This window comes from Cupressus sempervirens, chromosome 8, assembly GCF_028749045.1.
Source record: "Cupressus sempervirens isolate cs-2001-9-10 chromosome 8, ASM2874904v1, whole genome shotgun sequence".
In the NCBI taxonomy this organism is placed as follows: Eukaryota; Viridiplantae; Streptophyta; class Pinopsida; order Cupressales; family Cupressaceae; genus Cupressus; species Cupressus sempervirens.
The window spans coordinates 371,598,785-371,620,741 of record NC_143125.1 but is presented as its reverse complement, the minus strand read 5'-3'; the positions used below and the strand labels follow the sequence as shown (position 1 = coordinate 371,620,741).

Below are 21,957 nucleotides of genomic sequence, written 5' to 3'. Positions count from 1 at the left end.
CAGATTGAATAAAGTGAAGATTGCAAATCGTCCATTGAATATATTGCTAATATGTGCTTTCATTATTCCTTGCTGGCATTACTGCTGTCTGTGTCGAGCGAGAGGCAGGGCATAGAGTGTCTTCATGTGAATGTTTGCAGTTCAGACTCTCCCAATATATTAATCCCTATACCTTCATCGCAGGTCCTTCTTTATGATCAAAATTTTGTCACTGTACATTGTTATTCCTTTATAGTGAATGCCATCTCAAAGGTGCTTCTGTATATTTATTCCACTTGAATGTCTTTGTGCTATCACTTGTAACTTGCTGCATGTAGTTTACCTGTTCAGCGAAGAATATCAAATACTGACGTGGCTTTTCACTGACGTGTCTATAGAAGTCTCATTCTTATGCAAAGTGCCAAGTATTCACACACGCATGCACACACACACACACATAGCCGTATCCCCAAATAAACTTCCTAAGCAATTGCTGTACAACTCTCTATTTGATGAAAGTTGGAAGTCAATGATATATAAAAGCAATCTGGAGGCTTCCATTGCAGATTTGACGACTTGTAATAGGATTGAACAGGCATCTCTGATCCTCTCTCTCCTTTAAAATAAGAGTCATCTTTTAACCTTCTCTCCCATCACTTCATTAAGGTGCTTACCCTGATAAGAGTCATCATGGCCAGGTTTGTGGAATGTTAAAATTGTTCACCTATGATCTCCATTTTCCCAAGGAGGGGTGAGAGATTTGTGGGATAAAATGGACATGCCTGCACTTGAAGGTAAATACTTTGCTTATAGGTCTCTCGTCTTGGGAGCAGGTGAGTGATGTTTATCATCTGCATTGAAAAGACTCTCTACATGTAAATTACTGTGCCCCACAATTGAGTCTTGACCCAATGAAATAGAATGAGTAGTAAGAGGAGTCGCAAGTTACCTCGGGAGTTAATGCAACAGAAAATAAAAAGAATTTGAATAGTTAATGTTGAAAATTGCAACTGTACAATAAACTTCCAGTCACTTATCATATACTTTATTGTTTTTTCCCAAAACCACTACCCTCCATGAAATGCCATTTTGTGTCCCTGAAGCACAAGGCCACCCACAATTTCCAAACTTCCTTTCAAATCCATATGCAAACATTTATTCTTGCACACAGATAAAAGCGATAAATATTTTTAGGAGGCTAGAAAAAACCAATAATGCAAGGAAAATGCATGGTATTTAATGAGAGTTTTGATTGATTTGAGGGATCACTAGGAAAAGTCTTTTCTGCCGTCTATTAATTATCCTTTTTGGGTTATCATTATTAAAGTCTCATGTGTAGAATAGAGAGGCATTGTAAGAAATGCATAATTATCATTTGCCTTGGATAACCTGACAAAGATGGTTGGATTATGCCTTGAAAATTCATGATATTCTTAGTTTGGCCAGTTTTAACTAATCACTGATGTTTCTGCTACTGAGATTAGTTACTAATTCTTGGATATATTAAAATTAAAAGAATATCTGGCTACACTTTGCACTCATAATAATTGTTACTGATGTATAATATTCCCTATAGATTCTTATCCAAATTTTCACCTTTTTCACTCTGTAATTTTGTCAAACACTTTGCTTTCCTCAATATTGAAAGATTAAAAGATTAATTGTTGGCAGAGATGTCTTTCAGTTGTAAATAATTTCCCATTCAAGACTGTTAATGTATGAAAATTGAACAAATATCATATTGGAACAACAAACTTTGTCAGCAGACATTACTATTTAATGCATGGGATTTTTAGTATCAAATTGCTGATGGGAAATAAATCACAACACTCATTATGCTTATCTTCATTACAGCAATAAGCAATAACAGCACGTTAGTACAAAAATATTTGCCCAGCTTGTGAACTTCTATTAACTTCACCCTCTCACACAGTTATGCAATGAGAAAATTCCTTTCATGGCAGATTTAACAATCAGGAAACTGCATAACTATATTCAGCAATACCATAACGAAAATCTGAACTTAAAGCCTTGAAATCTCTTTTGTAGAAGTCTGCTGTAAGTATTTGATGATTCTTAGTCCAACATCATCACTGTAGCTGAATATATTGACAGGTTTGACAGAATGATGGTAAGGAAAGCCCACTCCAATGACAAACTTCATCTTCACGTCAACCAGAAATAGTAAACTTAATCTTTCACATCCAGTGAGAACCCTGTCTTTCATTCAATACTTGATTGCTTAACCGAGTCAGTATCTTTTGCAGGAATTGGCCTACTATTAGGGTTCCAGTAGGCTAATACAGTGGACAGGGAGCCCACTCAGGGCCCTTGTGGTCCTTTTGGGAGGTTTGCATGGAATTTTAGGAGCTTAAAGCTAGTATCCTGTTTTTTAGGAGGAGATTGGCAGTTCAGTTCTTGACCACCCAAAAATTGACGGAGCCTTGCAGGGGGGTTTATGAGCCATTTCAGATGTTCAAAGACAGTGTCCTAATATTTACGAGGGTTTTTTTCTTTTTATGAGACTAGGAGTTGACTTGCTACTTTTAGACATCGCCGAGAAACTAGGTGCATCATCAATTTTTAGTTGAAGAGGTCAAGTGGATGCTTTTAGAATTAAAAAAAATATTGAAGTATTAACATTTTTTTAGAAGTTTATAATGACTTGATAAAGTGAATTTTTAAATAAATTATGAAGTTACTTTATAAATAAAATAAAGTGACTTTAAAAATAAACTATAGTGTCACGTCATGAGATAATTATAATAGAATGACTTTATGAGGTCATAATAGACAAACATGAGGAGAGGATAAAATTGAATTTAGTAAATTATGAGAACCCTAAAAGTGGCGTTAGGGTTTGAGGGAGAAGAAAGAGACATTTGGGCTTTCATTTTGGCATCTTTGGCATCTTTGGAATTTTTTTTTTTTGTGGAATTCATCTTTGGCACTTTAAAGTTCTCAGAGCTTTAGGGTTGGGCACAAATTATTTTGGTGGAAGATCACCCAAGGATAATATAATTGCCATTTCACACAAGGATTCCATTGGGCTTAATAGAAATTTGTAATTTTCTTTAAGACAATACTACTAGAAGATTTCATTTTTTAGCTTGCTGTAGTGGAGAGATTAAAGTTTCATCGTTGATTTGAAATAAGAAGCAGAATTGAAATATTTTGACACTATACTGCAGCATTATCCCCAAGTACAGCCAGGTGCATCATTTTGCCTGCAGGAATAATTTGATAGAGGAGGTTACGGGGGGTTTCGAGCAGATTCAGATCAGGATTATTCTACAATTATTTCATATCTTACAATTCCATCAGCTCAAAGTCTTTCATAAGTAGATATTACATTCCCCTAGCTAGGCATTTGAGTTTGGGTTGCTTGGCAACCCTATATATTGAAAAAACAAGGTTATTATTGCATTATCAGATTTATGAGATGGTTTGCTTCTGATAAGAATAATATTAGACTTGCTGCGACTATATGCTGATATCATCATTGCCTGGCTTGAGGCATTGGAACTAGCATGTACCAGAATACATTAATTGCAATAGAACCCCTAGTTAAAATATTTATAGCTTGCATTTTTAAAGTTGCTTGTTGTTATATTTCTATATTTATTTCAAATATCTGAAAAAAATTAAAATACAAAAAATATCAGAAAATTGTAAAAACACCAAAAAATTCAGAAATTAGGAAAACTGAATATTTTGGAAAATTGAAACTTCAGAGCAGGGTGGGATATTACAAAAGCCTCTAGGGAAAAGAAGATAAAATAACACAGATATAATGTGTTCTATATTATTTGCTTACAGACTGTCCCATTGACCCACTGTTCTTTACATTGGCACCTAGAACAATGACTAACATGAACAAAAAGCTTCATGCTTAGTAAGGAGTATCAACTCTACTTAAGAATGCTCATGCCTTGGCCATAGTATATGAGTCACCCAGCTACAAGAATAAATCACTGAACACTCGATTTCTATTCAAGCACTGACATCCATGTCTTTCCTAGCAAAGCTTCGATCACAAAAACGAAACCTGAAATTCATCTTGAATACTTCATTAAATTCATACAATAAGCATTGAAGTACACAATCCAAGAAACCTGAATGATTTCTCAGCTACCAGCTAGGGAGGAATCTTTCACCACTGACATTGATCTTTCCAAGAGGATTTTTGTCCTCTAGAACTTGAGGAAAACCAATTTCTATCTCCACAAACACTGGCTTTTTCAAAACAAAGAAATAATAATATTCATCATATTAAATGAGCTCTCAATCCCACTTTTGTTAAGATTTTTAGGGAACTTTCTAGAAACTTTAATTAAATCATTTTATTAATTAAATAACCCTTCTAGCTCTAGAAAGTGATTTATTTTACTTTTAAAACATTTCTGGCACTTAAAGTCAGTTCTAAGCATCTTCATTTAAAACTTTCTATTCTTTTGAAATTGTTTAAAGATAACTCTAAACTAAACTCAAATAATGACAATGGTCAAAATGCATCAAAGTTGAAAACTAATGAGTAGGAGTGGCCTTGATGATGAAATATGATGAACAAATCTGCCCATGTGAATTACTAAAAATAGATGCTCTCTTGAAGAATCTTGGAGATCAAACAGGATGTTGGAAATTACATTTGAATGTGTTCAACAACTCGAGTACATTGGTAACATCAAAGTACCCCTTTGATCAAGTTGACATAAACCTAGAAATTGCATTGCAAGAACTTGAAAATGGGGACATTGCATCATGTTAACAACATACTAACGTCACATTACTTATGTCTAATAATCAACTTTTAATCCAGTTTGCAACTGTAATAATTTGCCAAAGGCAAAGAATGAAAATGCCAAGATCTAGAAGCTCAATTGATAGCACAAGAGAGACAAAATGATATTATCAAATGAATGATTCAATATTGATCAAATGATAATGGGTAATGAACAGATAATCAAATTAAATACAATGTAGATGTGCTTGAATATATAGGCAATGTATAATAACTAGGAGTCATGCAAGTGATAAGCATAATATCTAAGCACATGTCCACCAAAGGTGGATTATCCTCCATTGTGCATGAAAGTATGTGCAACAATGAGAGGATAAGAATACAAAGGTGTATCACACAAAGAGGGGTGTGATACAATATGTGCTCAAATAAAGTGCAAACTCATATGTGTCTACATGGCAACTAATATGAAAATGCGTTATCCTAAGTAAACTTAAGTAAAGTTTAATTAGTAATATTTAATTACTCCAACACCCCCCTTTAGTGCAACTTAGGGGAATGCACTTAAGCTTACAAAAGCTATATGAAAATGCATGATGCCATGTTAGGTACCCATGCATAGAATGCAAAAGCAAACCAATGCAATCTCTCATAAAGCGGAGAAAGAGGGAAAACTGCATGGAAAAAACCCTCCTTCAAAAAGAGAGATGAAAAGAAAAGCAAGATGCAATGGATGGATGGAGTAATTAAGACCCTCCTCCCCCATTATGACATACATCATGCATATACAATAGAGAATCTCCATATAGGAGAGAAGAAGTTGAAGAGAGACCAAGTAGCCCCCCTTCAATGTAGAGTGTACACCTATGGTAGAGGCTCTAGGCTCGATGTAGAAATTGCTTCATGAGTGTATAACAACATTCCTCCCCTTAGGAAGAAATTAAACCAAAGGTGCACCAATGGAGCCTCCCCCATCTATAGGAAAAATCCTCAAAATGAATAGAATCTTTGAAACCTGCTCAAGTGTCCCCATGTCAATATTGAAAGGTGCCTCCTCCAAATCATGCGTACAATACCACTTTTCTGAAAAAGACAAATCAGGGCCAACTAAGGATGGGTGTAGAACATGTATCAAAGAGTCAAGTGTCTCCTTTGAAGAGAAAGTGACTTCGTCCAACTACAGTATCAAAAGATCTACCATCATATCAACCTTGAAATACTGATCAAGTAGAGAATGAAGATGAGGGCCAACATGCTCCCTCGCAACAACTGAAGAATGGACATCTTCACCAAAGAGGAGATGAATGTCATCAATAGTTTCTCCCAAATCTGCAATATAGGACTCCACAAACAAACTTGGAATGTTTGTCAAGTAGTCATCCCATGGAACTAAGTTTGGAAGACAAGGAGTATCTAGCTACACTGAATTACTCAAATCCATGGCTATGTGAATACAAGCATCATCTGGAGCAACAAAGATGCAATAGGAGCATAAATGAATGGCTCAAGAACTTGATCACATGTGAGCATACCCAAGTTCAAGTAACCAAAGTTCTCCTCAAAATCTAAAAAATCACTAGAAGTGTGATCAAATTCTGCTGAAGAATCACTATCATCATGAATAAAGTCTGCAAAGTAGTATAGCTGAGATGCATGATAAACCACCCCTGTAGAAATGACCTCTCTAGTGTCAAAGTCTCTGATAAAAACAGAATCAGGTGTGAATTCCACAGTACTCCTTGTGGTCTCATTCGTAAGTTTTAAGATGGAAAGAATATTATGACTTAGGTGAGGTACGCACAACACATCTTTGAAGTATGCCTCTCCCATGTCAATGTTTTGTTTTCTAATCACATTCATATAAGTACGATTGCCCATCAAAATAGGTGGAGTATGACAAGGATCAAATGATGAAAACATAGATTGTGAAGATGCCATATGATGTGAAACCCCTGAATCTAGAAGCCATCCACTTGAATCATGACTTGAAGTAGCAATGAAAGCTTGATCTTTTCTTATGTGATTCTTTCCTTTATTAAAATCTGAATGTGAAGAAGAAGGTGAAGAAGTCATTCTTGCAAGAAGAAGATTGCAGAATCCAGAGGATCAAGCTTGTCAAGACAAACTCTCATCAATGAGCTGAAGGGATTTCTTTTAAAATCGAAGATAGTGTTGAAATGGAAGGTTGGTGACACAAGTCGAAGAGGCCTCAATATTGATGAGTCCAACATTCCTGACCAAGAAAAGAACCTAAAGAAAAATTGTGGTGGCAGCTAGCTTCCTTCCTAACATCTAGTGTCCCAATTTGATTGTAGAATGTGCAAAGCATTATACTTTAGAGTAAAGGGTGATTTGGGCTTTAGATGAAAAGTTGTTGGCATGTTTCACTCTAGAGTCCACAAGCAATTGTTGAGGCTTTTGGAATTCCAATATATCAGTCAATAGTGTACATACAAAAAGAGAGGGCATTGCGAGTTTATAATGTTGGAATTGACAGTTGTGCAAAAGTCACCAACCACAAGTGGTTGTAGAAGCCTAAGGCTCATTATAACAAAATGCCCAAGTTGATTGCCTAGTTGGATCTTAGGATGAGATAAGTGAAATGGTGATGTTATTGAGTAGAATCATGGGACTTGAATCTTTGAGCCATGGATGTGGTATTTTGTTGAAGAAGTTACAGATGGAGTTAAGGCTGTGGACAAGTCGAGAATGATTAGTGACAACTTGATGAGCAATTTAGGAGTTTGGAGCAATCTAGAGCTTTTTATACAACTTTTTATATGAGATCCTATGTTGTATACATGTTGGCAAGGATAAGCAAATATGAAGGACTGAGATGCCGAGGAGCCATAGGATGTGGTCCAAACTAGTTAAAGGTGCACAAGTGTTATCCTCAATTGTACTTGTATAATGTGCCTAATTACCTAAGAGCCAATGATGTCTTTGCCATGACTATTGTCAGATCTCTTCAGGGTGTCTTTCACACGAGGTTGTCAAAGGAAGCAATGAAGTTGGCAAAGAAGTATGGTTCTTGTTTTATCCAATTCCCTACATTCACTTGTGTCTGGCTTTAAAGGTTCTTTTCTCATCCTTATAGACTAAAAAGATAATCCAACTCACAAAATAGACAAAATAGTGTTGTGCGAAGTCACGAGGTGGTTGACAACATATGACAAAATCCAAAAGAAGGTGAAAGGTGGAATTGAATTCTTAATCATCATGGGAACTTTTGACGAGGTCTGCTCATCATTGCCAGTAGCTGAAATGTCAGTAGAGGATTTGCAATTCTATCATCTATCACTTCATACAAAATGGCCAACTTTTGATCCTTATAATAGAATAAGAATGGTGGTTCATAAAATTATAGGAATAAAATGCATTTGGAAGACTATTGGGGCAATACTTAAAGATGAATATAAATTTAGGAAAAGAATGTATTCTAGGTTACCACTTTCAATGATCAGAATATCTATAGGATCTATCTAGTACTAGATCAAGTGGAGGAAGATTTGAATGTAATACAGGCTAAGTTTGAGGAGAGAATAATACCACTTAACCACTTGATTGGATTGGACTTGTAGGAAGAGATCTAATGTTATCCAAGCCAGTCACAAAATTCATGAGGTGGTGGATTGAATGTCAAGTCAACAAATTGAAGATACATAATGTTCTTTTGACTTATGTTCTGATGGGAGATCAAGAGTTGATGGTAGAGCTAAATGATCATTAGAAGTTGGAGCATAAGAAGAAGATGCACTAGAAAGGAAGAATATGGGAAAGGGAAAAGCATCATCTAGGATGAGCAACCAAAGAAAAGGCCAAATTTGCTAATCGAAGGCCTTCAGAGAAAAGACATACCAGGGCTAGCACCATCGTCAGCCACCAATTCCTCAAGTGCATATGAATTTTGATGTTAAATAGGAGAAAAGATTGGAACCAACAAAAGAAGATGGTCACAAGACTAAATAAGTTTACTAGTACACGATACGCAAAGTATCAATGCTTTCCATGATGTTAGTCAACAAAAGAATTAACAACAAGGGCCTCTTGCAGAAACAGATCTCTAGTTTCTGGAATATATCGAGAGTGTTAGATAAAGAGTTAGTAGAGCCAAATATTCCAATCCAAGAGGAGTGTTCGGAAGAGACAATGCCAGGGTAGCTAAAAGTGTATGATCAATAATTAGCTAGTCCAAAATGGTTTAGGGAAAGGATGTGAAAGATCTTGAAGAAAAGATCAATTCTGCGAATTATAGGAATTTATGGGCCGATTCAACAAACCAGCAGACGAAGGCTAGACAAATAAATTCTCCAAGGTTGCTAGGGATGAGTCGGTATTGAGAACTACACATGTAGCAGTGTCAAAGGTTGACTAGGCCAAAAATGAGATTATTCTAGAAGAGTATGTTGTGTCTACAATCGACTTAGGGCACACGACCAAGACATAGGTAATGGATGAATTTGATTACTCTACCCAACATTGAAATAATGGATGAAGATGGAGGACAAATACAAATAATTGGAAAGTGAGAACAAGGCACTGTGTCGGTATTTGCAATGTCTAATAAATCCTGTCAGACAAGAAGATTAAGCATTTGTTCCCCCCACGTCTCTTCCAAAGAAATCAATAGATGGTATTGAAGAGATATGGAAGATTGCCCAAGGCACAATAGAATCCGTGAAAACATTCATGATGTTCTATAAAAAATTGTTAAAGCTTTGACTCAAATATATGAAATAACTCTAGCTATCCTTGGTAGGATATAGTGCATGGATCAAGTAGGGGAAGACACACATATCTACTAGAATGAGAGTATCCCACACTTGGAGAGTATGTCAACAGCATGCCTGGAGTTAAGGGATGAAGATAATCAACTTGATTTGTGTTAGCTTTGCTGCAAACTTCCTGTTAATACTGTTATGAGCTGAAACAAAACTGCAAAAAGAATGCTTCCTCTGTTTCTTTTTCTCTTGCACCTAGACCAAAATCAAAACTCAAGAATGATAATACCTAAAAAATCCCCTTCAAACCGTTCCAAATACCTCTACAAAGCATATCCCCATCGTGTGATGATTTGGCATGATATATCATCTCCCATCATATTTGTCTAGGAATTCATTTTTCTAAGGTTCAAATTTCCCAATAAATAAAGATAGATTGAATGGGATTTCAAATGTTTAGGAACGCCGATAAATTTCCACCCAGCTGCTCCCTTTCTCTGCTTCCCATACAAATTCAAAACCCAAAGTTTATAACCACAATGATGACTGACCAAGGAATTCTAGTCGCAGTTGCTTACACCATTGTCATTTAATTTATTAAATATTAGATTAACATACGTTTCCTTAAATTATGTGTTAATTAAGCATCTACAAAATAATGATTTATTACATAAATTTACGATTGATAATTTATATTAAAATTATTTGCTTAATATTAACAATGTATAATTTTAATGTTAAAATATTCCGAATCCCTTCGAATACTAATACCTAGATTCACATGAACATATATGTAGTCATATTTTAACATTTTTATTTGCTGCATATTTTTACCTTGACTATACCTACATACATATGCACCGTGTCTTGCAAACACACACACACGCATGCAGGCACGCACGCGCGCGTGCACACACATGTTGACATGAAGACATCAACATATGTGCCAAGGTTACATAGTCCTATGTGGTGCAAGTCAGTGGCATTGCCATCAAATGACTCCATGATTGTCACCAAGTTGAGTTAAGGGGAAGGTGAACACATTCCTTTCAAAATCCTACTAGGGACTTAGGTCAATAAGGAAGCACTGGAGGGTTCTAGTCAGTACTCACCCATCCTCTGCAATTCAGTCCCTCATTGACGTTAACTATATCTTTTCCCTTTTTCTTGATGATATCTTCCCCTCTTTTCTTGGCGGCCGAGTCGATCTTGTATCCACTTGTCATGGCATCAAAACCTCATCAAATATACTTAATGCAACATAACCATTACATCTATTCTAGATATGATGGATCACTCGAACCCTCATTAACCAATAAAATCCAATGGACTTTAAATAGAAATTAAGCAATTATCATTATACACGATATAATTCAATCCCATTGTATAATTAAAACTAGAAACCATCTAGGGTTTAATTATACAACCCATTGTTTACTTTAAAATTGGAAATTTTCTGGGGCACAATTATACAAACCATTGTTTAATTTAAAACCAGAAATCATCTAGGGCACAATTATGTAACCGTTGTTTAATTAAAGCATTCCGAAGGGATGTGACAAATTTATGGCAAAGAATCTCTCTTGGCCAAAACCTAATTAGGGCTAATGTGAAAAATATAAGCCCTTGATTTTGTTTTGTTCTGGTCTGTTCATTGTAATCTGAAACTTATACAAGGGGTTCACCCCCACATTTGTAACAGAGTGAAATTTGGGAAATAAACGCTATAAGCTACTAGACTAAAAGACCCATTAAAGTTTGGTGATTATTTCCATTTTTTTGGGACTTTGCATGGTTTCTTGTTGCTCACATATATTAGATTCTCTTTCAAGTAATTAGGTGAATGAAATTGATAATATCAATTATGGTGAAATTGTTTGCTCGTACCTTTTGCAATTAGATGATTTCTTTGTGCAGTGTATAGTTGGTCTAAGCCTTTTGTGTGGATGCTTAACTTTGACCATTGAATGTGCATTATTCCTCTGATGGTGTTTATTTGTGGTGTGAAAACTCTAAGCATAACCATTAAGATTGTTCCTCATTTATTTAGTTGATTTGGTGAAGCCAAGTATGGTAGATTTCACTTGAGCAACCGTTGTCTTCCATAATTGTTAGGATTAGAATAGGATCTCTCAAGCTTACCCTTATTATTTTTCAGTACATTTCGTGAAACACTTTGAGATACTCTTCATTGCCAAATCATTTGAATAGCTCCAAAGCCAGAATTGTCAAAATCGGCTTGAAAGAAGTTAGGTAAGAACCCTTAGATGACCAAAATACATCAAGCCAAAGGAACTCATATCCATCACAAAGTCACATGTTTGCAGTAGAAGCCTTGGAGTCACCTTATAATCTTTGCAATCTTAGTATAAGAGGGGCCTTTGTTCAAGAGAAGAGTGTTTGTTGGCATATTTTGTGTAGCTGTGGTCATAAAACGCCCATCTACATGACAAAAGATCTGTGAACAGGCAGGAATAATTGCTATGCAATCTAAGGGCAAAATACAGAAAATTACATAAAGCAGGTTGTACAGATGATTGCTGACTGCCTGTTAATGGGCTGACTGCATGAAGGGTAAATTGTTGCAAACACTATCAAATGGCTATCAAAAGGGAGTTGACAGAAGATTGGTGCACAGGAAGGAATGATTGCTATGCAATCTAAGGGCAAAAATCAGAAAATTACACAGGTTGTACAGATGTACATCTGGCTCTACAAAAATGGTACAGAAAGGTATAAACTGAGTTTTTTGGGCAATAAATACCTATAAATGTAAATACTTAAAAAGTCAGTCTAACATTCTTCCATTATTAAGAAGACGTTGTAATTAGTCTGCATTTTCTAGCAAGGTCTGAACTTTTCCTGTAAACCACAGGCCTTGCAGTCATGGGCATTTGTAATCTTGTTTTACTTGAAGTCCAAAAGATTTAGGCGAAAACTTTAATATTTGATGTCTGAAAATGATCATGTTTGTTGATTATAGTAATTGTGGTAGAATATTTCTCAAACTATATAAAAAAATCCAAAAGTTTAGAATGCTACTTCTGCTGGTGTTTTTGAGAAAATCTTAAAAAGAAGCATCAAACTCTTGTGAAAAGGTAGAACTTTAAATTTGAAGTTTTTTCCGTTTTGGGGTTGGGTTATTGTTAGAGAATCTTTTCAGGATGAAAGATCTAAGAGATCAACTATCGACCTTCAATGTTTAACTAGAAAATATAACAGCTTCATATCTTGTAGAGTTTGGTAATAATCATAAATGAACCCAACAGTTTAAAATGCCGCGTCTATTGGAGATTTGTGATAATATCTCAAAAACAAGTATCAAGCTTTTGTAAAAAGGTAGAATTCTATAGTTGCAATATTTGTTGTTTTCGACAAAGTTGGGTGGGGTTGGGTCATTGTTAAAGTGCCTTTTTAAGATGTAAGACCTAGGAGATCAATAGTTTGCAACTGTTTTTTGAAACTTTTATGGAGTCTGCATCTATTGGTAGTGACTTATATTCTCACCTTTGACAAAATTAGTTCATATTTATTGTACAATGTATGGAGAGATGTAAATGATTGAGTTCAGTTTTGGACAAACTAAGAGATTACTAGCTGCACAAAATAAGGGCAAAGTGAAGAAGACTTCGATTTTCGATTCCTAATGCAAACACAAATTCAAGTGTTATTACTGTCATGAGTTTAAAAAAAGAATGTTCAAAATGGCAGTATGAATAATTTTATAAGAAGCTCTGTGCTTAGAGTGATGTGGGAATTTTGGTAGACTATGGAGAGATTATGCTTTAGTGTCTTCCTGGGATAAAAATAACTTAACCAATTGGTGGTTCTTTCATTCTATTACATCTTAACAGTTTACTTGCAACAAAAAGTAGTATGTAAAGTTTTTTTTTTTGTGGGTGATGATTGAAGACGTGTGATAAATATGTCTCTTGTTTTACTAAATAATAGTGAAGTCACCCTCATTATGAAATATGTTTTCAACACATTGAGAGTTGGCCAGCATAAGCAACTTAACTTTATAATATAAAGAATGTTTTTGGAGGAAAGGGTCACTATGAGGAATCGGCTAGAATAGAGACATATAAAACATTCTTTATCTGGTTGGTATTCTATTAATTATATTGCCTAGGGTTAAAGGTCGGCTTCGGTCATGATGATTTTGATACAAGGGAGCTTTTCCTTATAATTTGGTAAAGGGTTTTCCTCACATGCTGTGTTCTGTTTGGTGTTGTCTTCAGAGGGACAAATGAGAACACTAACACAGTTAAGGTACACATGGAACTCTCAACACCATTATTCTCTTTAAAAAATAAAAAAATTCTGGGACTATTTATCTAGAAAAGAACTGAAGTAAAATAAAAATAATGTGGAGATTACTATTGCATCAACATAGAAATAGAGACAATATAATTCGTTTCAAAGGAGAAGAGATTCTTATTTTAATGTCTCACTTTCAGAAGATTTTATTTTTGCACGCATTTTGATATTCATGTAGAAATCTTTCTAACAATAATGACATTTGGCATCTTTAGAGACATAAAACTGCTGTTCAAACATTAGGTTTTGGATAAAATTACACACACCTAAGTTGAGGACTTGTATCAATTTCTAACCACACAATGTGGTTCTAAAATATTCATTAGGACGAGCAACTTTGTAGGCTTGGGGCCTTTTGTTGCATTTGAAAACAGTGAAATCTGTTATAATTGCATAAATGAACTTTGAAGATTGAATATCGATTTTGAACTTGATACAGTGTCTAAACTTGAGTTTTGATGTCATCTACTCTTATATTTATATATTGTTTGTGTCCCTATATATGAAACAGGAGATGAATAAAGCAGGTACAGCTTTCGGAACAGGCCAGAAAGTTCTTGCAGAAGCTTTTAAAGTCCAAGGTTAACTGGATATGCATATGCTAGCTTTGGAATTTACAAATTTAGATAATATTGCATTATTCTTGTTCATTTTTTAATGAATAAAGTCATTTTAATTATACTATTTGATATTATTCCTAACATTAGCTATTTTTCATTCCAACGCTTGGCTATTGTGCAGGTAATTCTGCCATGTCTTCAAAAAGATATTACGAGGCAATTGATCTTTATACACTGGCCATATCTTTGTCTGGAGATAATGCTGTATATTATTGTAACAGGTATGCATATTCATTTGAAAAGGGACTTTATATTTCTTTGTATTTTGATCTGGCATCATGATGTTTCCTATATTTGCATTTTATAGGTGAAGTTTTAATTTCTTAAGAGGTTGACTTTTTTAAAAAATTTGTATATGATGATATTATTTGATTGAAATGATTCTAGTTTTCATCAGAATTTAACTTTTTACGTGCCAGTAGTCCAGATGATACTACATTACCAACTTTTTGTGAGTGTGGATCTGTCTATAATATAGTTCATAACTTCAAGTCTTCATATATCATGTTTAACCTTTGGTGACTGCTATAAAGACAAAGCAGCTTAACTCTTCATTTTCTCTTATTAAATTTTATTGGCACCAATGAATCCTGGATTTATTTCTCTCCAAATCTCTTGTACTTTGAAATGCCTATTTCATCAATCCTGTGTATGTTGTATAACATAAATGTGCAATTAAAAATAGAATCTAGATATGCAGTACATGTTCAAGAGTGCCATCTTTAAACCTCACCCACACCAAGATTATATGTCGTCATTGACATCAAAGGTCGATGAGCAAGGTCTTCTAGAGGATTATTCTAAATATTAAAGAATTTGTTTGAGCTGCTTATGCTGGTTGTGTCTACTTCAGCAGCTTGTCCTCATCCTTGCCAAGTTAGACGTTATGCCTTGTCAGTGTTTTCCAAAAGGTGCGAATACATATGAACCTCTGATGATCAAGGTCATATAAATTCTGGAGGATTATTCTGAATAATAAAAGAAATTTCTTGGGGCGGTTAAGCTGGTTGTGTGTCTACTTCAGCAGCTTGTCAGCTGCCTGGCTGTCCTCTTTCTTGCCAAGTTGGATGTTATTCCTTGTCAGCATTTTCCAAAAGGTGTGACTACATATGAAGTGTAGCAATAAAAAAGAAGTGAGTTTCTTTTTAAGGCATTGAGCATTTATTCATTTATTCTAATTTTGGTGCAGCTGCCTCAGTTTCTATTTGTAACGTTTTTTATGTAGTTTGGTTCAGAGTTATATATTGGAATGGTAGTCGTGCATCTCAGTTGAAGTTGGGTGCTGTCTTGTGGGAATAATTTTATTGGCAAATTAAAAAATAAGTGCTGTGTCATTTCCTAGTGAGTGGAGTGATGTGCCAAAAATTATGAGGCTGGCATGTGAACAAATGTAGGCCACACATGTTTTAGGAGGTTTGAATCATAGAGGTAGCCTGATTTGGTTGGATGGTGAAGTCTAGCATGAAAACATTATGCTGTTTGAGTTTTGAACAGAAATAAAGTAGTACCATGCATGGAGTAGATTAGTAAATGAGTCCTTTTTTGTGAAATAAAGCAGTGCCGTTTGTAAGACCTCATTTTATTTCGTCATTTTAATTGAGTAGTCCTTTTTTCCTACATAGCAGCATAGCTAGGTGTTTCTGGATCATGGTTTGAAAGTGTGTGAGGAAGTGTTTGATGCAAAAGAGAAAGATGTATCAAAAAAGGGGTCAGACTATTTTGGGTCAACATTTTCTGTCTTCTTGAATTTGAATGTAGTCTCTATTGAGTATTTTTCGAAAAAAATTCTGAGGGCAGTGTATGGTTTTAGTGCGCAACAATGGTCATTTCAGGCATAACTGGGCAGTGAATATTTTGGTTAAAAAATGCAGGTTCCGGCTTATCAAAATTTAATGCAGTTTCAAAATAAAAATATTTTTGTGTTTATGCTGTGATGTGTTTTTAGGTGGATTGAAGGAGCTGTGTATTGAATTTAAGGAGGCTGTGTTATTCTGAAGTGGGTTATGTTGTTTTGAGTTGGTGATTCCTTGCTATTGTAAGCAGTGTGCATAGACTCTAGAGCAACTTTTCTGAGTCAGCATTAGTCAAGTATTTTATTTAAGGCTAGTATGTTATCTGAGGATGGAACGTTATTGATAGAATATGATACAGAGTGTATGGTGAAAGTTTCGGTGTTTTTGAGTTCGTTCTTGAACTGGGGTCAGTGCATCAGTTGACTAGAGTTGGTGCTTCAAAGAGGTTTGGTGCTCTTTGTGGATTTGAGTTCACATTTATAATCCAGGTTCCTATCTTATCAATGAAAAGCTATTGAATGTTGCAGTGTTTTACTTGTAAGGGTATTCCACAAGAAATTTGGTGCATGCATCTTTATCGTTGCTCTCTTTATGTTTTATGTGGATTCATGCAGTTAGAAGTTTTGAAATTTTGATTCACCTCCCTTAGGTGCCTTTAGAGAAAGAGCTTAAACACTTGGAGGTTGATTCTAAATTCTAATAACACACATGGGTTCTCGTGAAGGTCTGGCTACGAGCAGAGAACCTTTATTCAATGGCTTCAATTATGCATTCTAGAGTGTTTGAATGCATATTTATCTAAGCTCTCTTGGTTTGATGTTTGAATAAACTTTGAAATATTGTGAGAACTGGTTACACAATTCCTCCAACTCCTCCAACAGATGCTGATGGGAAGACGAATTTTGAAAGTAATGCAAAAGCTATGGACACAATCTTATGTGGGTTATCAGCCATTGTGATACAGTTCATAAGATTTGGGACAAACTTCAGAAAACATATGAAGGAGATGACAAGGTTAAGAAGGCAAAGCTTCAGACTCATAGAAGACATTTTGAAAGTCTCAGGATGTAGAAAGAGGAAAATGGTTCTGCTTATTTTCTGTGAGTAAATGAAGTTGTCAGTAGCATGATCAAGCAAATTTCTGTAACATATCTATTGTTCAGGTTTGTTTAAACATTTGGTGTCTCTTCCACAAGTCATGTACCAATCTAGGACCTATATGAAAATCTTGAAAGGAGATACTTTACCAATTAAAAATGCTGTGACATTGGATACATTAAACAATAATAGATCACTGAAATCATATTTACCATTTAAACAACAATGTTCTGATAATATTTACATGGCTCTTGTATGATTAAGGCTGTTGTCAAGAGCTATCAAAAGCTATACACAAAAGGCATGCAGAATCTAAGATTTAAGAACTGACATATCTTATTTCACAGGTGAGGCAACTTTGACCCACCATCAATCAATGTTGGGAACTGAAATGACTACTCTGTGAATGATATTTCATATTGGAGACCAATAGACCTCCAAGTAATTACTTTCTTGTTATTGATGTCATATGCACAAAAATCTCATTCTATTGAAGAGTGGGTCAATGTTAAATCAAACAAGGTCTAATCTTAGTCAACTCTAAACAAACATTTCTAAATGAAGCTCCACATGTTTGGAAATATTTTCTTAGAAGGATTTCTACTCTTTTAGCTTGAATATTTTTGACATTTTGTTAGTCCTGTTTTATTTTGTTCTTTTACAAATGTGTCAGCCTATTAGTCACAAAATTCAGTGAATTTCACCTATGAGATTCGGATTTCAGCTTATTTTTACTGTTTCCAAACTTCATCCCAATTTTATGATATTTAATATAATATTGTTATTTAATATGATAGTATTTTATTTTAAACTGATATTGAGTTATTTAGTTAAATTGTTTTAGCAGTGTTAAACTGTTTTGACAATTTTGTGGTTATATTACTAATATTTAAAAATACATAAATATATATAACTAAAATTTTTAGTCCAATTGTTTTTCCGAATTCTTAACCTTGTCCAATTTCATTTGAATTTTATGATGAACGATCTTGATTTCGAATTTGAACCTTGTGACTTAGGTGTCAGCCGTGCTTGTAACCCTTTATTCTGACATTTGTCCGCTCCAAATAGTGTTAATATATCTATTTACAAAATTACAAGGTAAAAAGTAGAATTTGCAGATAGATTTAAACAACACAATATGGTAATTGCTCAGGCCATTTATTGAAATTTTACATGTGGTACATGTATAATTTTTTTTGATCTGGAATTTCCATTTGTTTTCTGGAATTGTGCATTTTTAGTTTATCTTAACCTCTTGTCAAGTTTGGATGCCTGACCATATTGATCTGACACTGTAGATGTCCCTTCAGGATGCCTTAAGATGGTTGTCTCCTGAAATTAAATAAACAGTGGTCTTAGATGACTCAAGAAATGAATTTCTCGTTTTATTTAAACTCATGGGTCCTCTGTTCAAGCCTTTGTACCAAATTGGATTTTTTGGAGGGTCTCTAAAAAAAAACAGATTTCTTATACCATTTATTTTTCTGTTACTTTCTATTACTTTTATAGTGCATTGTCTCCTGTAACATGTAGACTATATAGAGACATTTCTGTTAGGGACCATGTGAAAGATACGGTTAATCAGCGAAGTGGTAATATTTGGAAGTTCCATTTGAATGGTTTCCTCTGGATTTCTGTTTACATGTTATACATGTAAGAATGCAATTACTGGTTCAAAATTCTTATCAATTAGTTTGTTTCCTTCTCTAGGGCAGCTGCTCATACTCAGGTTGGCAAATATATTGAAGCTATAGAAGACTGTTACAAATCTATTCAGCTAGACCCATGCTACAGTAAAGCTTATAGCCGTTTAGGTTTGGTATATTATGCACAGGGAAAATATCAGGATGCTATCCAGAAGGGTTTTAAGAAAGGTTTGTTAGATTTTATGTTATTATAAGGTTAAAGTTATTATTGTGAATACTTGGTCTTTTCTGTTTCTTATATACACTTATCTTTGAAATTACTCATATTAGTAATAATACCTGTATTTGGTCTTTATTCACATGGATTGGTTTGTGATGCAGCTTTGGAATTGGATCCACAAAACACTTCTGTCAAAGAGAATATTCGGGTTTGTTTTTTGTTCTCTCGTTCTTAATGGTTGCTTGTTTAATTGTTTGATTTAGAGGAAACTCAGAGAGAACACCATTTTCTTGATATTGATTAAGATCTTTTCATCCAAAATTTTGAAAAGCCATGCAATACTTGGTTACTTTTGTTTTTGCTAGAGTATGAAGCTTATTCTACGAATCCATTGCTGTTAATTTCATAGGTAGCAAATGAAAAATTGGAAGAGCTTCAGAGACGAGAAAATGGTCAGGTAGGTGGTTCATGTTTCCTTGAGAGACTTGTTACTAACTATTCAAGCTAGCTTAAAGAATGTTCAAAGGATTTTATGTTTGGCGAGTGAGTACATTTCTCATTTAAATTCATGTTATCCAGTCTGATTCTTCATCAGTAAGAAGAATGTATACCATTTAGAAGCACTGATACAATCTTTGGACCATACCTGGGTAACAGTTGTGTTGTATCACAGTTGGCACAAATCACTTTATCTATTTGTTGAGTCTTTTTCAGTTATTGTAGTTGAGCAAAACATGATCAATGCAGATGGGTCCAGGATAAATAAGATACCCCAGCAAAGGATATACTGGAGTAGAATGGTCTGGGTATGCTATATGCATGTATGTACATGTGGGTGTGTCCATGCATGTATATATTGGGTAGTCTGATTGCTTTTTGTAGATTTACTTATCATTATTAGCTTGACATATTTATGGCTCGAATAGTTGGTCACTAAAGATCACATATTTCCAGAGTGCATGAAATTGGTCATAAGTGCTTTTGGATCAAACTGATAGCTTTTTAATTATGTTTTGGATCGCACTCTGTGATCCATCATTAGGATGATAGTGTGCTATTAGAGACAGAGAGAGGATGGATCCTGGGGTCTACGTTGATGAATAAAACTATGACATTTTTTAATCCAGAAGCAGTTATGACCAATTGGATGTTCTTCAAAGGGAATAAAAGGAGATTCCTTACTGTATAGTTTGCATTGAATGATTAGTGCTAATTTGTGCTTTTATCCAACTGCTAGAGTTTTTTTTTTTGAACTAGATCAGTTCAGTAGCAATTATAGTTCCTTATTTATTTTCTGTTGAAATTATTATGCAACTTCATTGTAGAGTTCAGGACCAGGAGAACAAAATCAAACAAGTGCACAAGGGACTGGGACAGGAATGCCTGGCATGAGAACAGAAACTCGTAGTGCAGGATTCACTTCAATGCCTTTCAATGTATCACTTCCCCCAGAAGTGGTAAACATGATTCCAGGTTTTATGAACATGGCAGCACAATTTGGTCAAAATGCTCACAATGAGCACCAGGAAGCTAATGAGAATCAGGATTCTGGGAGCAGAAATGTTGATGATCAACCTGAAATAAGAGTAGATGGAAACATAAATATGGCTTTTGAAGGGGGTGAGATGTCAGACCAGATGGAAGGGTTTATGCAGTCCGTGTTACAGATGTTTTCAGGATCTAATAATCAGGAGGGAGCTGCTCATGATGCTCCTTCAACGGATCCTTCTTCAAGATAGTATATACTAATTGTTACTTGCATCATAGTTTCCTTCTTGGTTTAACAATTTGATTGAGTCACCTTCCATGCCATTCAACCCATCATTTTGAAGCCCTGCATTCAAGGAAGTGGAATAATTTTTTAAGCAACAGGGTCCTATTAGATTGTATCTTAATTTGATGATGTGTGAAGTGACTCAACATAGTGAGTTGTAAAAAAAGCCAAAATTTTAGCTTTTACTAAATATTTAACTTATAATCAATTTCCAAGTTCAGTTCAGAATTTGATTTTCCTAGAAAGTTTCTCATTGTTTCTCTATTACAAGGCAGATGCTCATGGTACATTAGAAGATCCATTGGGTTCATCCCATTGGCAAAGCATTTTCGTCGTTTTTAAAGAAACTATGTTATAAATTCATGTTGGCACACTCTGTGCAAACATGAACTTTATATATATATATATATATATATATATATATGCCAAACACTATGTGGTGAGTTTATGTCACCAAATGGGCATCTTGGTGAAATTAGTTTACCTATTGCATTTTGTAAAGTTGTCTCACTCTCTCAGGTAGATTCTGAATTCCATGCTTTGAACAATATTCATACTAAAGGGAAGTCCAGAGAATCGTGGATTAGCTAGAGTTGACATCAGCAAGTTTGGAAAATATGACATTTTGTCCCTATTGAACTCTGGAATCCAAAGTAATTCTTTGACAAGTTAAGCATAACATCTTTGGTTTGTATTAATCTGCAAACACAAGAGGCAAAATTATGCAAATGTTATAATAATAGGGACACCATTACACACCCAATATTTTGACTGCATTGACACTCGTGAGCTTTGGGTGAGTAAATGCTTGAAGATGTGTTCACAAATCTTTTTGATGATTTGCATAATTATTCCATATTTATAGATAGATAGATAGATAGATCACGTGCTCCCACACATTTTGATAATTTGCATAATTATTCTCTCTCTCTCTCTCTCTCTCTCTCGCTCTCTCTCTCTCTCTCTCTCTCTCTCTCTCTCTCTCTCTCCATGTATGTATGTATGTACGTATGTATGTCTATTAAATAGATCATGCACTCCC

General features: G+C 34.8%; 1 protein-coding gene across 4 annotated transcripts in view; it reads left to right on the top strand.

The window, feature by feature from the left end:
* The window catches only part of TPR8 (Tetratricopeptide repeat (TPR)-like superfamily protein), an 83,837-nt gene extending 62,677 nt beyond the window's left edge, over nucleotides 1-21,160 (top strand). For 2 of the 4 annotated variants that reach the window (XM_089797768.1, XM_089797767.1), the window contains exons 5-10: nucleotides 14,273-14,342; nucleotides 14,503-14,602; nucleotides 18,986-19,149; nucleotides 19,303-19,349; nucleotides 19,551-19,598; nucleotides 20,474-21,160. In XM_089797768.1, the coding sequence (XP_089653894.1) occupies nucleotides 14,273-14,342; nucleotides 14,503-14,602; nucleotides 18,986-19,149; nucleotides 19,303-19,349; nucleotides 19,551-19,598; nucleotides 20,474-20,533 (489 nt within the window). In that variant the 3' untranslated portion in view covers nucleotides 20,534-21,160. Of the gene's footprint in view, nucleotides 1-14,272; nucleotides 14,343-14,502; nucleotides 14,603-18,985; nucleotides 19,150-19,302; nucleotides 19,350-19,550; nucleotides 19,599-20,466 lie in introns of all 4 variants that reach the window. The other 2 variants (XM_089797766.1, XM_089797765.1) reach the window with 1 other exon arrangement.
* Nucleotides 21,161-21,957: the final 797 nt, after the last annotated feature.